The sequence below is a fragment of the Pteropus alecto genome, unplaced genomic scaffold, assembly GCF_000325575.1.
Source record: "Pteropus alecto unplaced genomic scaffold, ASM32557v1 scaffold114, whole genome shotgun sequence".
Lineage (NCBI taxonomy): Eukaryota > Metazoa > Chordata > Mammalia > Chiroptera > Pteropodidae > Pteropus > Pteropus alecto.
In genome coordinates this window covers 3,737,761-3,753,648 of record NW_006435793.1, presented here as the reverse complement: position 1 = coordinate 3,753,648, position 15,888 = coordinate 3,737,761, and the positions used below count along the sequence as shown (strand labels likewise).

The window sequence follows — 15,888 nt, the reverse complement described above, 5'->3', positions numbered from 1 at the left end:
CTAAGTGGGTTTTTTGTTTGTTTGTTTTTGCCATCTACATCTGCTTTAGTGAAGTATTTGTTCAGATCTTTTGCACATTTTTAACTGGGCCCTTTGTTTTCTTGTTATTGAGTTTCAAATATTGTTTATATGTGCTGGTTAACAGTCCTTTACCAGCTGTGTTATGAAAATATTTTCTCTCAGTCTGTAGCTTGTGTTTTCATTTTTTTTTTTAACAGACTTTGGAAGGCAGGAATTTTAAATTTTGATGAGATCTAATTTATCAATTTTGTCTTCTGTGGTTCCAAAAAGTCTTTGCCTAGCTCAAAGTCAAAAGATTTACTCCTATATTTTTTTCTAGAAGTTTTACAGTATTAGCGTTTTCATTGAGGACCCAAGTGATCCATTTTGAGTTAGTTTTTGTATATGGTATGACATTCGGTTTTTGTGTATAGATGACCAGTTGTTCAGCACTGTTTGCTGAACTTTTTCCATTGAATTTTCTTGGTATCTTTGTCAAAAATCAGTGTGGGTCTGTTTCTTGTTTCTGTATTCTGTTCCATTGATCAATGTGACTTTTTGACAGTACCACAATATTTTGATTAATATAATTTGATAGAAGTCTTGATGTCACCATTATTGCACTGGCTAGGGCCTTTACCATAAGAGAATAGAAATTCTTTCCTTCTTCCCAATCTTAGGGAGAATTCATTCACTCTTTCACCGTTACCTATGACGTTTGCTTTGGGTTTTTCCTAGATACTCTTTATCAGGTTAAGGAGATTCCCTTCTATTTTTATTTTCTGAGAGTTTTTATCATAAACTATTGTGAATTTTGTCCAATGTTTTTTCTTCACCTATTGATATGACTAGTTTTTCTCCTTTAATTTGCAGATACAGTGAATTACATTGATTGACTTATGAACGTTGGACCAACTTTGTACTCTTAGAGTAAATCATAATTGATTATGACATGTTATCTTTCTTGCATATTGTTGAATTTGATTTGTTAATATTTAGTTAAAATTTTTTGCCTTTATGTTCATGAGAGATATTGGTCGATTCTTTTCCTGTGAAGTCTTTGTCTCTTTTTGGAATCAGCACAATTCCAGCCTCATGAAACAGAATCAGAAGTGCCCTCTTCCCCTCTCTTTTCTGGAATAGTGTCTAGAAGTAATATTCATTCTTCCTTAAGTGTTAGGTATAATTTGCCAATGAATCCATCTGGGCTTTGAATTTTCTTTGTGTGAAGATTTTAAACTACAAATTCAATTTCTCTAATAGATATAGGGATATTAAGGTTATCTATTTCTTTTTGAGAAAGTTGGAATGTGTGGCCCCTCTTTCAATCCCATTAATGGTAATTTGTGTCTCCTTTTTTTCTCAATTAATCTACCTGGAAGTTTATTAATTTTATTGATGTTTTCAAAAAACTAGTTTCGTTTTCGTTATTTTTCCTCTAATTTTTTTCCTATTTTATTACTGATTTGTTTTATCATTTCTATGTTTATTTTGCTCTCATATTTATTATTTCCTTCCTTCTACTTACTTTTGGTATAATTCGCTCTCTTTTTTTCTCAAAAAAACATTACTTTTGACAAAAAAGCAAACATTACTTTTGACAAAAAAAGCAAACATTAACATAGTATAGTAGTCTTTCCTGGGCCTGCCTCTTTCCATCTCTTCTATCCCCATCTTTTAGCCCTCAGCTTGAAGTCTTTGTTCAATCATGTCTAGCCACTTAACTGCCTGGAATTCTCAGAACCAACCAGGTACTTCTCTCTCACCTCTGTGCCTTTTGCACTTTCTGAAGCACTTTCTGTTCTCTTTACTTGGGGCTAGTACCACTCCCCATCCCCATCCCCAGTACACACCCTCTTCCTCCTTGCCTGACGGATTCCTTCTTGTCCTTCAGGACTTGATTTGGGCCTTCCCTCACCTGCGAAAGTCTGTGATACCTTCCCTCCCCAGGCTAGTCTTTGTGATTTCTGACTTCCCCTATGTTCTCTGCTTTTCTCTATTGTAGCAGCTATTTTCCTGTATTGTAATAGCACAGAAAGTAGTCAGCAACAATTTATGGAATGATCGAACAAGTATAAACTCTGAAAATCAATTCGAATTCACAGACTAATGAATCATATCATAGTAACCTTCTACTGTTCTCTTACAGGTAAAGATGCTGGAAGCAGATCTAGTTTCGAAAATGCTACGAGCTGTTCTGCAGTCTCATAAGAACGGAATAGCATTACCGCGGCTCCAAGGAGAGTACAGATCCTTGACTGGGGACTGGATCCCATTCAAACAGTTAGGGTATCCTACACTAGAAGCCTATCTGAGAAGTGTGCCGGCGGTTGTCAGGATAGACACCAGTCGTTCCGGAGAGGTAAGGAGGTAATTGTGCATGTCAGAAGAGTCAAACCAATTTTTAATTGCCCATTTGGCTCTTCCAATTTCATAATGGAGAGAAGTCAAAGTGAAAAGTACTAGCTAAGTGGTTTGGCATTAGTAGTAATAGAGAAAACAGCATCCGAGCACAGCCTAGATTCTGATTACTTTGGTTAACCCCTCAAATTCTTTCCATTGTAAAAATAAGGTTTTAACCACATCAAATAAGAAATTTTAAAATTAAAGTTTACCCAGCCTCAGCATCCAAACAAAATAACAACTAGAGATCCTAACTGCTTAAACGTCACGCCCACCCATTATGAACCTACTACAACCGTTTTTCACCCAGGTCGCTAATGACCCCTTGATTACCAAAGCTAATAGACACTTTTAAATTCTGTCACTTGACTTCACTCATATCTCTTCCTACTCTCTGGACCCTAATCAATCAGTAAGCACTTTGTTTATTACAAGGCCCCCCTACCATTCTCCCCATCTTCAGTCCTGTCTCTCTCTAGCCTATTCTTGTCTTCACACTCATATGATCGTATTACTCTACAATTTTAAATCGTCTAATTTTTTTGGAATGATACTATATATTCATATCCATATTCTCTTGAAGAATATTTTAGGTATAACACGGGCAATTTGGTGGTAGCAAGTAAATTTTTTATTGTATGTACTCTGTGACCCAGCAGTTTCACCCTCAGTATCTGCCCAGTGTACAGTATAAGAGAGATGGACAAACCACCACCCAAAAGACAAGCAAAAGCACCCACCCCCCCCAAAAATAGTTCATTTTTCTGGGTGCATTTCTATATATGTAAATACATAGGACTGGTATGGAACATTTCTCACCACAACTTGTAGTACTTGTTGCTCTGTTTGCAGTGGGCATGGGAAGCGATGGGCGGAGGAGGAAAAAGGGGCGCGGGATCGGCAGAGTGGTCAAGGGGACGTCCACCTGAGCTATAATGATTTTTATAAGGAGAAGGTATAAATTAGATATTATAGGAATAAAGCTTTCTTCCATGTTCCTGATTCTCCCAAAGAGATTTAAGCCTTCCTTTCTGTCTACTTGACACCATATATTCAATAAATATTTGACTTAATGTTTTCTATTTAGTCTCTTTGTCTCTCTTTTTCCTTCGTAAGTTTCTTAATGAGAGATTGTTTTTTCATTCCTAATAGTTGGTACTTGATAAATATGTGTTGAATATATGAATGATCAAATATCTGAATGAATTAATAAATTAGTAGTGCTTCATATGGTTACTAAACTATAGTTTACTCTTATTTCTCTATTTGGGACATTTTTAATGTTTCTAAGTTTTGACTATTAGAATAGCCCCTACTGCACGTATTTGAATATTTAACTTTTTCTTCTTTCGAATCATATTCCTGTAACATATTTTCAGGACTAGATGTACTGGGCCAATGAGCAGGACCATGTTTTGGCTCATAGTGTAAAGCTTCACTGCTTTCCTATTCTTGATTTCAGCTTAGAATCAAAGACTTTCACACTAGATGGGGCTTCAGAGATCATCTAGTCCCAATAGTCTACATTCTTTCTTCAGATATTTTTTTCAAATATTCTATATGTCACACCAGTTTTTTAAAAAATATATATATAAAGCTGAGCTGCTATGTTTTAAGCAGGTGCAGAGGGTCCAGGACCTCTGCCTGCCCTCCCTAGCTTGCACACCCTCGCCACTGTGAGGCCCTGAGGCACCTCCATGGAATCCTATGGCTCCATCAAACAGTTTGAAAACCCCAGATCTAAGCCCTGTAAAACCCTATTTAGATCTAAGCCTTGTAAAACCCTATTTTACTGCTGCAAATACTGACACTAGGGAGGTGAACCGCTTTGCTCTAAGTCACCCAGCTGATCTGTGCAGTGACAAGACTAGGATTTAGTAGTCTCTGAAAGGTAACACAACATAGCAGTTATGTGTACATTCTTTGGATTCAGGGAGATAGCCTAGTTGTGTGACTTGGGAAGGTTGCTTAATTTTCCTGAGCCTATGTTTTCCCATTGTATAAAATGGAATAAAATATATCTCACAGATCATATGAGATAATATGTGCAGATCACAGGTTTCTTTTGGTTCATTTATTAATCCTGTAGTACCTAGCACACTGTAGATGTTTAATAAATATCTTTTTAAGGAATAAATTAAATTTTCAATTTGAGGAAAGATTATTCAGTGTGCTAGACTGTACTTGATTTTTCGTATAGAGAGTATAATTTTGCTCGAACGGAAGAGAGACATGAATATTTGCATACAGCTTAATTTGAGACATGTAAACTCACTAATTTAAAAAATTGGCCTCTAGGACGTGGTTCCATAGTGTAGAGGTTAGCATGTCTGCTTTACACGCAGAAGGTCCTGGGTTCACACCCCAATGGAGCCACAGTCCATGGTCTATGGCCATGCCACCCTGAACAAGCCCGATGTCTGATCTCGGCAGCTAAGCAGGGTCGGGCCTGGTTAGTACTTGGATGAGAGACTACCTAGGAATGCCAGGTGCTGTAGGCATAAATAATAATAAATAATAATAATAAAAAAGAAAAGAAATAAAAAATTGGCCTCTAGGCACCAGTGAATATGAGTGATGTTTCTCCTCTCACTTTGCCTCTCATGAATAGGTTACCTGCTATGCCGTGGCCTGCATGGAAACTGCAAGAATTGCTCAGCTTGTGGCTCGTCAGAGGAGTTCTAAAAGGAAAACTGGGCGGCAAGTTAATTGTCAGATGAGAGTAAAGAAGACCATGCCATTTTTTCTAGAAGGTAGTTTTTTTCATGTGCTAAAACTTTTAAGTCTGTCTATGAATACACTGATGTATGAAATTGTGGAAAGATTACTTGTATTTATGATAAACATATATTTGTTGCCATTCATATGTCAAGGGCAAAATCCTGAAGCTATATTTCCATTTGAAATTAAGTGACTATGATGAGCATGACTTACTAAATGCAGTAATCACTCTGTATGAAGTAAGAGTAGATTTTAATTAAGCTTATGACAAAGTATGGTTTTATTCTTTTAGGTTATTTGAGGGAAAGCCTCATCCAGAATGTTAGATGAACCAAGAACCTATGATTTAATGTCTTATTTTGCAAATCATGTCTTTTAGTACAAATCTTCTATTTTCAGAAAAACATGAATGATATAGTACACAAAGGTGTCTTATAGAGAATTCAGCCTGTGTTTACTGAACATTTATCTCAAGGAGCTTATAATCAGTTCTAAAACTAAATTCTCAAGAAATAGTTCAATGGTAATATAATAGAGTAGATGCCTAAATGCCACAATGAGCATTTTAGGTAAGGGAGCAATCATGAGCGAAAATGGCAATGGAAGTCTTTATAGCGAAAAGGAGATTTGAACCCAGACCTCAAATGATGGGAAGAGTTTAAATTGAGGGACAGGGATGTGGCTGAGTGTGCCACATTTGTAAGACCATGAGGTAGCTGCCATTGACATGTTAGTTGGTGAGTAGAGGGAAAATAACTGATAGTCTAGTAGATGAAGCCACATTTTAAATAGGGCTTTTAATATCTGCTAAATACTCACTAGTTTACTCTTTCTGCTGACCAGTGGCAACTTCCTCGTTTTCTTATACACTGTTCTGAGAATGGAGTCTCTCAGAAAACATATGGACAGGGGAGTGACATGAAGTTTGAGTTTGGGTAAGCTAATCGATTCCATTCTGTGTGCCTAACTCCATAGGAAAACCAAAAGCAACCCTCAGACAACCAGGATTTTCTTCGGATTTTTCTATCAGCAAAAAACCCAGTCCAACACTGTTAAGAGACAAAGGAAACTCTCTCGGAGTTAAGTCCGCTGCTGAAATGCCGCCTTACACGTTGCACACAACTGTCGGAGGTGACGCGTTCAGAGATATGCCAGTGCAGAGGCATGTGGCCATGTCTGCCAGCAGCAGGTATTTGTGCTTTGTCTACAAGGAGACGTTTGGTGAACCTAGGATAATAAACATTAAAAATGCATATTTAGGGTAAGAAGGAAATACTTTGTTTTGTATAATGTAACTTCATATGTAGTAGAGAAATGCATCATTACTAGTAAGTTCAGTTTTCCTGGCTGCATGAGTGTCATTCTCTGAATAGCTCCATTTTATATTTTCTCCACATTTTTGGTAATCTCTCCTTGTGAAATTCATTTTAAAAGCTGTCCTAATATGTAATTTCAACATAACTTCAACTTTTTCTGAAGTTTTAAGTAAAATCTGATTAGTTTGTGTACTACACTGTGCTCCAATAATTATGTCCATAATCATATAGTAGCATAATATATCTATGCATCAGAATACCAGACTGGCAGTAATAACACAACCTTAAAGTCTTAGTTTAGATGCTGCCATTCACTAGTCAGGTGAAATTAGTGAAATTATTTCATCTTATGAGGCTGTGGTGTCCTCATTTGTTCAACAAAAATGTTAGCTAGGAGGTCTCAAGTTTTCTTTCTGGCCCTAAATTTTATGGTAACTCAGGTCAGCAAACTACTACCCATGGACCAAATCTAGCTTATTGCCTGTTTTCTGTAAATAAAATTTCAAAGGAACACAGCCACATTCCTTTCTATGTTGTCTGTGGTTGCTTTTGCATAACTGCAGAGTTGAATAGCAGTGCAAAGACAATACAGCCTGGGAAGCCTAAAATATGAATTATTGAACCCTTCACAGAAAAAATTTGCCAAGTCCTGATATAGATGAATGAGTATCACATTTTTCCATCTATTTGTGCCTTTACGAAACAAATTTTGCTATATCAAATCTCTTTAATTTAGTGTTCAAAAATTCCATTTGTGTAAAAGATAGTTTCTCTAGTCCCCCCCCCCCCACAACATGGAACCTACCCAATACTGGAATATTTGGAAATAATTAATTTTTTTAAGTTAGGCAAAAGGGTATTAATTTTTTATATCTTGATATTTTTAGAAATGCCAAATATTTGCCATAATGGTATATATTTAATGTTGTTTGTGATTATTATAATTTTGATAAGGTCTAGAAAATATGACCTAAAACATTAGTTGGGTCCAGTATATCAGGAACCAGACTGCACAGCAGGAGGTGAGCGGCTGGTGAGCAAGAAAAGCTTCATTTGTATTTGCAGCAGTTTCTCAGTGCTAGAATCACCACCTCAGCTCCCCCTTAGATCATCAGGCATTATGTTCCCATAGGATCACCAGTCCTTGGTGCCAAAAAGTTTGGGGACCACTGCATTTTGTGACTGAGGTATGATTGTCTCCTCTAGTTGCATGCCTAAACTTAAAAATCCAATTTTGAACCAAATCTATAAAATTATAGCAAAATCAGGCATCCTAGGTTGTGAGCCCAGGGGAGTATTCTCCCCCCTACAATCTGGAGCCTCCTACTCCTCACCTATTGGGACTGGGTGGCCCAGGTAAGTGCGTTCCATCTCTGTAGGTAGCACCAGCAGTGACCAAGTGGAGGGCTCTGCCAGCAGCCTAAATAGTGGACCCAAGATGGTGCTCTCTGACCAACAGCCTAGTGCGCTTCTACCCCTCCCACCTAGCAGCACCAGGCCCAGGGAAGTGTATTTTGCTCTTGTGAGCAGCTTCTATAGAGATCAAGCAGAAGCCCAGCAGCAACAGGTGAATATACCAGACCAGAATAGTACCATAAGGACCCTGAATACTAAATTATCAATGGAACCACAGCGTACAAAAGTAAGCCAGAAGCTATGTGCTAAACCTAAACAGGGTAATTGCCTACTAAACTAGGACATTTAAATAGGATCCACAGTGTCCTAACATAAGTCCTAATGTCTAGGATACCAAAAAGAAATCACTCGTGATACTAAGAACCAGGAAAATGACAACTTGAATAAGAAAAGACAATCAACAAACACCAATACCAAGATGAATTAGATGTTGGAATTATCTGACAAAGATTTTAAGGCAGCTGTCATAAAAATGCTTTCATGATCAATTGCAAAGATTTTTTTAAAAATGAAAAAAATAGAAAATTTACCAAAGAACTAAAACATAGGGAAAAAAACAAATGGAAACTATAATACTGAGAAATACACCAAAATAAAAAATGCACTGGATGAGCTCAGTAGCAAAGTGAATATGAGCAGAGAGAGAATCTGTAAACTTGAAGTAGAACAATAGAATTTACCTAATCTGAACAGCAGGTAAACAGACTTCAAAAAATCAAACCAAACCAAAACTAAAAAAGAGCTAGCAGAGCATGAAGGGCCCATGGGGAAAAAAACTAGTAGAGCCTTAGTGATCTGTGGGAAAATTAAGATGTAACATTTATAGTATCAAAGTCTTGATACTATATAGTATTTGAAGTCATAATGGCTGAAAACTCAAATTTGGCTAAGGACATAAACCTACAGATTTAAGAAGCTTAGATGATCCCAAATTGGATGAACTAAAGAAACCCACACCAACACACCTCATCATTAAACTTCTGAAAACTAAGACAAAGAAAAAAATCTTGAAAACAGCTGGAGAGAAATGACACATTACTTATAGGAGGATACCAGTTTTAATGACAGTAGATTTCTCAGTCACAACTTTGGAGGGAGAAAATAGCATGTTTTTCTAGAAGGAAAAAACTTTCAGCCACGAATTCTATACTATTCTATTCATTCTTCAACATTCCCTCTCCCTTGCATGTCACAAGTACTGCCCTAGGCACTAGGAACACAGGTAATTAAGACACTTGGAGGCTAATGAGGGAGACAGACACAAACACAAATGATTGTGTGTATGTGTGCATGGTTTATTTCTTTGTCCTCATATTTGGAAGAAGTCTATATATTCAGTATAATTCATATAAAAATTACTTTAGTGAGTGTTTCAAGTGGGGAATCTATATTTATTTTTTTGAGTAGTTATTGGCGCAATCCCCTCTCTGGTTTGAAATGTCACTTTTATCATATGTTTTTAAGCTCTCTACCATTTTACTTATCTATCCAACTATTTTAAATGTTGTAACTTATAATACATTCGGTATCTGATGACGCACGTCCTTCATTTTTTAGTTATATTCCAAAATAGTCGTTCTGTGAACTGCTTACTCTTTACATAGATTTCTTAATTTTGTATTGTTTGTTCCTTAAAGGCGATTAATTGGAACTCTGATTTCCAAGTTCTTTTAAAGTCCTAGTTTAAATTTAGCATTAATACATTTTTCTCTGGGTGAATATGAATCATGCAAGCTGATTCCAGGTGTATTTTCATTTTTGCTCATGTTGAAATACTGTAATGACTTATTTTGCTGTTCAATGGCACAGAGAATTTAAATAAAAAGTATAGTGTTTAAAACTTGTATTGACTTTTTGCTATTTGAATTTTAATTTACTTTTTTTTTTTTATACCTTAGGTTTAGCCCAAAGGCATCCCTTCCACCACCTCTTCAGATGCATCCCTCAAGAACCTGTACTAAGGAAACTAGTGGTATGTTTTCTAAAACATATACATTTTGGCTTCTGAAGCTTCAGAGCCTCAAGAAAAATATCCAGTGGTGGCTTTGACATTTTCTCTCACCTTCTCTTTCTTGGAATATATCTTTCCTCCTCTCTTCCCTAATTTTTTAAAGTTATGTATTGAAATGATCTAAAGAGAAAATAATACCTCCAAACATATTATTATTCTGACTTGAGGCCTTTCTCACACCAGACCCATTCTGTTTCATTTCCACATGTCACCTGCAAAAATACTTGTGTCCCTTGTCACCCTATCACTCATTAGAGGTTAAAGATTTAAAGTACATAAATATGGGACCTAAAATGGTAAAAAATAATTTTAGAAACTCTACCACTTAAAAGCCGAGACCCTAAACTGTATGCGGTGACCAGTAATCATTTAAATATGAATATAAATGATTCCTCGGATTATAAAATCCAAAACACTGTTAAGAAAACAGTTGGAGACATAATAAAGTCAAAGAACCTGAAGATTAGAAATGCACCCACTCCTCATCTTGTCTCCTTCAACTAAAGTGTAAATCCCCGCTTAGAGACCCACCTGAGGGACACAGTGCTTTCAGAATTCGTACTTAAGTTTCATGAAATTGAAATGTGATTTGAAATGATTTGCAGCTTTCAGTATGGTTCTTACTGAGCTGAAATCATCTTTTTCCGTTAAGAACACATCTATATTATTTCTTATAGAAATTTATTGAACAATATGGTTTTGTTTATATCAATTACTTTTAGATATGCATTTTCTGATACATGACTACTGAGTAAAGTTGTATACCCTTTAGAGGTTGTAAATCTTTTCAAATTAGAATAAACTTTTTCAGCAGAACAAAAAGGACTTGTTTCAGGAGAATTGTGATTCACCTGGTAGCTGATATGCACCATTGTTTTCTTAACAGCCCTTTCAAATTTACAACTCGAGGAATCATTTATATCCATATTTAGATACTAGTGGTCACTGCACACATTTTGGATTCCCAGATTTTAAATGGTGTAGTATCTGAAAGGATTTTATGAGTTTAAGTCTCATATTTATGTATTTTAAATCTTAACCTCTAATGAGTGAGAGAGTGACAAAGGGTATAATTATCTCTGTAGGTGCGCACTTATACACAACCTCTCTACCTGCTGGCAGCCTAGATTACTTCCTTGCTTTGTTTAACAAAAGGTACAGAAGTTCAGATGACTCCAGTGGCCCCACGGGGCAGGTCCAATTGCAAAGACTCCAACTGTGCTTCAGCTATTGACACTCTTTAAATGTGGGGCCTGGCCAGTTCTGAGAAACTCATCTTTTTCTTCCTCCTGGTCCTTTTATATCGTTATTTGGGAAGAACTTAAATAAATTAGGTCTGCCTTTCATAGGAGACATATTGGACATCTCAGGCCCTCTGTTTGCTGTGCCAAACTAAGTCTCATCAAGGCCATGTCTCAGGCCTTGTGGTGGGTAAAGCAGAGTCAGCATCCAGCCATTCCAAGGAACAGCTCCCCCTTTGACTTCCTGGCCTATTCAGAGGCCAGTGTCCCCAAACCAGCCTGTGTGTCAATACCAGGCAGTTTAAAATAAAATAAAAATTGTTGAATCCCAGTAAAAATCCTATATGATTAAAATATGAAAATATTTTGTTTATGGTTGGTAATTTTTAATGTACTCTGATCTGTATACCAGTGAAATTGAGAAGAGATTTGGAATGAATTTCATAGTTCTTAAAATACCAAACTGTCAGCTACACGGAACACTCAAATTTCTTTACTGTCTTATGATGCTAACTTAGGCATTCAAAGTTTTAAATAAAAAGTAAATGTGAGTAAGAGAACTGATCAATGCTTTATAAATATTCACTCATAAAAGATAAATTATTTGAATGGGGGAAAAAAAACAAGTCATTAATAGTAACCTGTGGGCTTCAAACCTTTATGTTTATAAACTGAGGCTAGGATGATTATTGTAGGTAGATAATTTTTTGAACTTCTGTGTACCGCTTAACTATTTTTCTCATTAATATAAGAGAAATTAATTATATCCTAAAACCTGGACAATTTTTTATTATCTAAAATTTAACCTTTCTTGCAGTTAGAAGATGATCAGTTGAATAATACATTTCATTATTCTTTACAAAGCAAGATTATTCTATTTAAATTAAACCATGAAGCACCCTTGCAAAATAAAGGGGCCAGGTCTCCTCTGTGGGTGGCTGTTGACTCTGCTGGTTATGTTAGGATTAAAACTTGGAATGAGGTTGTCTTGGTCCTACTTTACCTAATCCTGTTCCCTTCTAAATCCCTTGACCCCTCACGAGCCTGAAGTATAACAAAGACTGATGACACAAATATTAAGTAATGGGGATAATCTAAATTGTTAAGCATTTTGGTTAATTCTATCATTTTTTTAATTTAAAGATAATTTAAATCAGACTGTTGAAAAACCAAATGTCACGCCTCCTGCCTCTTACACTTATAAAATGGATGAGGTTCAAAACCGCATAAAGGAAATACTAAACAAGCATAACAATGGCATTTGGATATCTAAGCTTCCACATTTTTACAAAGAGTTATATAAAGAAGAACTTAATCAAGAAATTTTACAACAATTTGAGCACTGGCCTCATATATGCACGGTATGTTTCTCCTTGTTTCTCTTTCCTGATGCCTCCTCCCTGCCCTGCTTTCAGATTTTGAGTTATTAGTCATATCATCTTTTATCCAGGGAGCATGAAGCACTTTACATAATATTGCTTCATTAATCTTTATCTCTAATATTAACACATATAGGTTCTTATTTATGAGAGAAGTATGTCAAAGGTTAAGAGCTGCGTGTGTTATAATTGCCGTTATTATATATTTTGTTTTAAATTATTTTTAAAATGCATTTAATATGTGATAATATGTATACCATTTTGTATTGAACTTCTTCTAATAGATACTAATAGCTTACCCATTTTAATAACGAACTTACTGGTAATAAAACTTTTTTTGTTAGCCTCAAATTTTATATGCTTGTTCCTGAGTATTTTTAAAGACATTCAGCTGAACAAATTGCAGTTATTTTGTTATATATTATTACTACTAATATAACTAATATATAACTAAATATATAAATATATAACTAAATACATATATTTAGTTATACTTTAGTTGTTTTAATAATTTATAGACTAACTTATTTTTATTTTAAAATTAATGTAGTTTTCAGACTTAAAATGTTTACAAACTTCTTTGGAGAAAAATAAAAGTGAGCTGAAATTAATTTTCATACCTATTCCTACTTGAGAGTTTATTATAATAAAATGAGGGACCAGAATAGTTTATTAGAAATTTTAGTTCAGCCAGAGATAGAAACAACTAGATTCTTAAAATAACTTTTCAATGTTTCTTAATGTTTTATTTACATAGAATATATTCTACAATGTAACTATTTTAAATGGTAGCAATAGCAACTACTTGGTGATTCTAAGCTCCTAAAATTAAATATGCATAATGATCAGTGTTCATTAGAGGGCCCTCATTTCTTTAATTTAATATATATTTTGGCCAAACTCTTTTGGGCAAAATGTCATCCACTCCCTCTTTATAAGCACCTGGCCTAAAAACGGCATATATTTTTGTAACCACTTTTTCCTCTAGGCCACTGACACCCACTCAAGTCCCATGCATTAGAGCCATTCACTCGCTCATTCATCCTGTGTGTTCATACACCTTTACTGTGCACCTGCAGGTACCAGTCACTGCCTTAAGTGCTAAGAACACAGTAGGGCAATGTGATGTGTTAGAATATGCAGTGCGAACCAGAATAAATACCAAATTCTGAAAATGCGGCTGTCCCCTACTTGAAAGGCAAGAATGTTTAATGATCATAAGAATATTACCCCCAATTTATGTGGAATGGGGGATTTATTAGTATAATAGGAATTCCCGAGGTTACTATTCAGTCATTTCATTTTTACTCTTTCTGGATTTCTGAAGAATTTTCTGGATGCAGTTTCAGCAGCATTGATGTACCTACCCCCTCAGACATCCTAATATGGAAGGGACTTTTGAGGTTTTTTTCAAGGGTGCTCGATTTGAAGGTTCAGGGGCTAGAGCTCCTTCTTGGAATGCATTTGGTTTTACTTTTTAAATCCATAGGCATCATGAACTTATAACATGCCTTCAACAAACTTAGAGCCTTTTTTTTTATCATCAAAATACATATAACTCATTAAGCTTTAACAAATAAGATATCTTTGGAGTAAAATTTTAAAAATCAACTTCACAGGTTCTTAATGTATTATGTTTCTGGTTACTTTTATATATATATATACTCCATGATAATTACTATTTGTATGGCTTAATTTATGGCTTTTGGGGAAACTTTTCAATTTCTCTTGGTAGGATTATAGGTGAGAGAGTATCACTTCGATGTTAAAACTTTACCTAAAATGAGTGGTTTCCTACTAAATTTCAGGTGCTGAAACAACTGACTTTATTTTTTGGTTGCTTTTTTCAGCACTCAGCTTCATCTTTGTTGCATGATTATTTTCTGTCCAGCAGTGAGGGTGGAACGTAAAGCAGAAATATAATATACCTTTTTTGTCTGTATACTGTGTCTCTTAACTTTAAGTAGAAATGTTTAAATGCAATCACTATAAATTGTTAGGTATGAACATTTGTGTCTAGGATGCCAAAAACCACCAATGTCTACTGATATTTTTCAAAAAATATTTTAACGTCTGAATTTTTTTAACAGCCTATTGGTAAACAGTTTTAAACAGTTGCACCGTAGTTATTTTTACCCGGTCTTAAAGAGTTACGCCGTGGTTATTTTCCTTTTGTTCTGACTTCTTGCTTTTCGCCTTACTGAAAAGCAGAAACACTGATAGCATGCTTAGGCTGATGCTACTATAAGCAAGGTCAGACAATCTCTAACACAGTACAGAAAATTTAGGGTAAGAAAAGAAAGACTTGGTAATGTGTATCTCTCTAAATGGCTTGTCGTATAACTGAAGAAATCTAGGTACAGTGTATTCCTTTAAAAAAAAAAGTGCTTCCCCCCAATCATATAAAACGTCCTATTTAAAAATGATTGAAAAAATAAAATAATAAAAGAAATAAGAATTACTCATCATCCTGCCACCTACAGAAAACCACTTGTAGGGATTTCCATTTGAATATCAGAATGGGCAGCATCAGCTTCAGGGACAAACTAGCAGCTCTGAAATTTTACCTTCATAGAGGTTCTAATCAGCTTTATGCTGTAAGCCACTTCACAAGGACACTGGCTAACATTTGGATGCAGACAGAAGGATGCCTTGAGTCTGTTGTTCTTAACCATTCTGATTTCTCTGACAACAAAATGTGGACTGAAATTTCTGAAAGCTAAAGAGAATATAAAGTCATATTAACAAAGATGAACCAGTTTCATAGTAATCTTTTTAGGCAACCTATGAGGGGAATGGAAATTGTGCAGAAGCTGTCTTGGAAAGACAACCCAAGAGGGTAAGCCTATAAGCCACGAATACTGGTATCTAAGTAACAGTTCCCGTTGGGTCTCCGGAGAAGACAGCAACACTTCTTGGTGTTGGATTTCTAAGGAAGTGAAAATAAATCAAACAGCAGTGATGTATCCTCAGACTAAATGGTATGGATACAATCTGTATAGCAATGTCAGCAGAAACAGCAGAGAAAAACGAAAGATTTGAAAGTATAGCCGTAATATCTAATGGGAATCTAATTTTTTTTCTAATTTTTCACTAATAAAAAGAAATGTGCAGTGAACACATTGGAACAGTTTTTAAATTTAATTTCAGTGAACATCTGCATAGGAGAAAGATAGAATAGCATGATGGCAAAATCAGAATAGAGAAGTTGAGGAGTAATGTGATGTTGTTCTTCTGGAACTTAAAACAGAGAAACTACTCAGAGGGCTCTATAGTGCAGTAGAAAAAGCTGGGCTTTGCAGTTAGGATTTTGCCCTGCCATTTCTTAGCTATGTTAATTTCAGCATACAAATCATCTTCTCAGGGCCTTACTCAGCTCTAAAATGTGACGATTTCTACCC

The 15,888-nt window shown here is 35.5% G+C and overlaps 1 protein-coding gene and 1 pseudogene across 2 annotated transcripts in view; both read left to right on the top strand.

The window, feature by feature from the left end:
* TDRD7 (tudor domain containing 7) overlaps positions 1-15,888 on the top strand; it is a 61,214-nt gene that overhangs the window by 9,491 nt on the left and 35,835 nt on the right. For both annotated transcript variants that reach the window (XM_015589062.2, XM_006911555.1), the window contains exons 2-6: positions 2,150-2,362; positions 5,015-5,156; positions 6,100-6,313; positions 9,755-9,828; positions 12,252-12,469. In XM_015589062.2, the coding sequence (XP_015444548.1) occupies positions 2,156-2,362; positions 5,015-5,156; positions 6,100-6,313; positions 9,755-9,828; positions 12,252-12,469 (855 nt within the window). In that variant the 5' untranslated portion in view covers positions 2,150-2,155. The remainder of the gene's footprint in view (positions 1-2,149; positions 2,363-5,014; positions 5,157-6,099; positions 6,314-9,754; positions 9,829-12,251; positions 12,470-15,888) is intronic.
* LOC112479488 lies at positions 4,789-4,904 on the top strand (annotated as a pseudogene).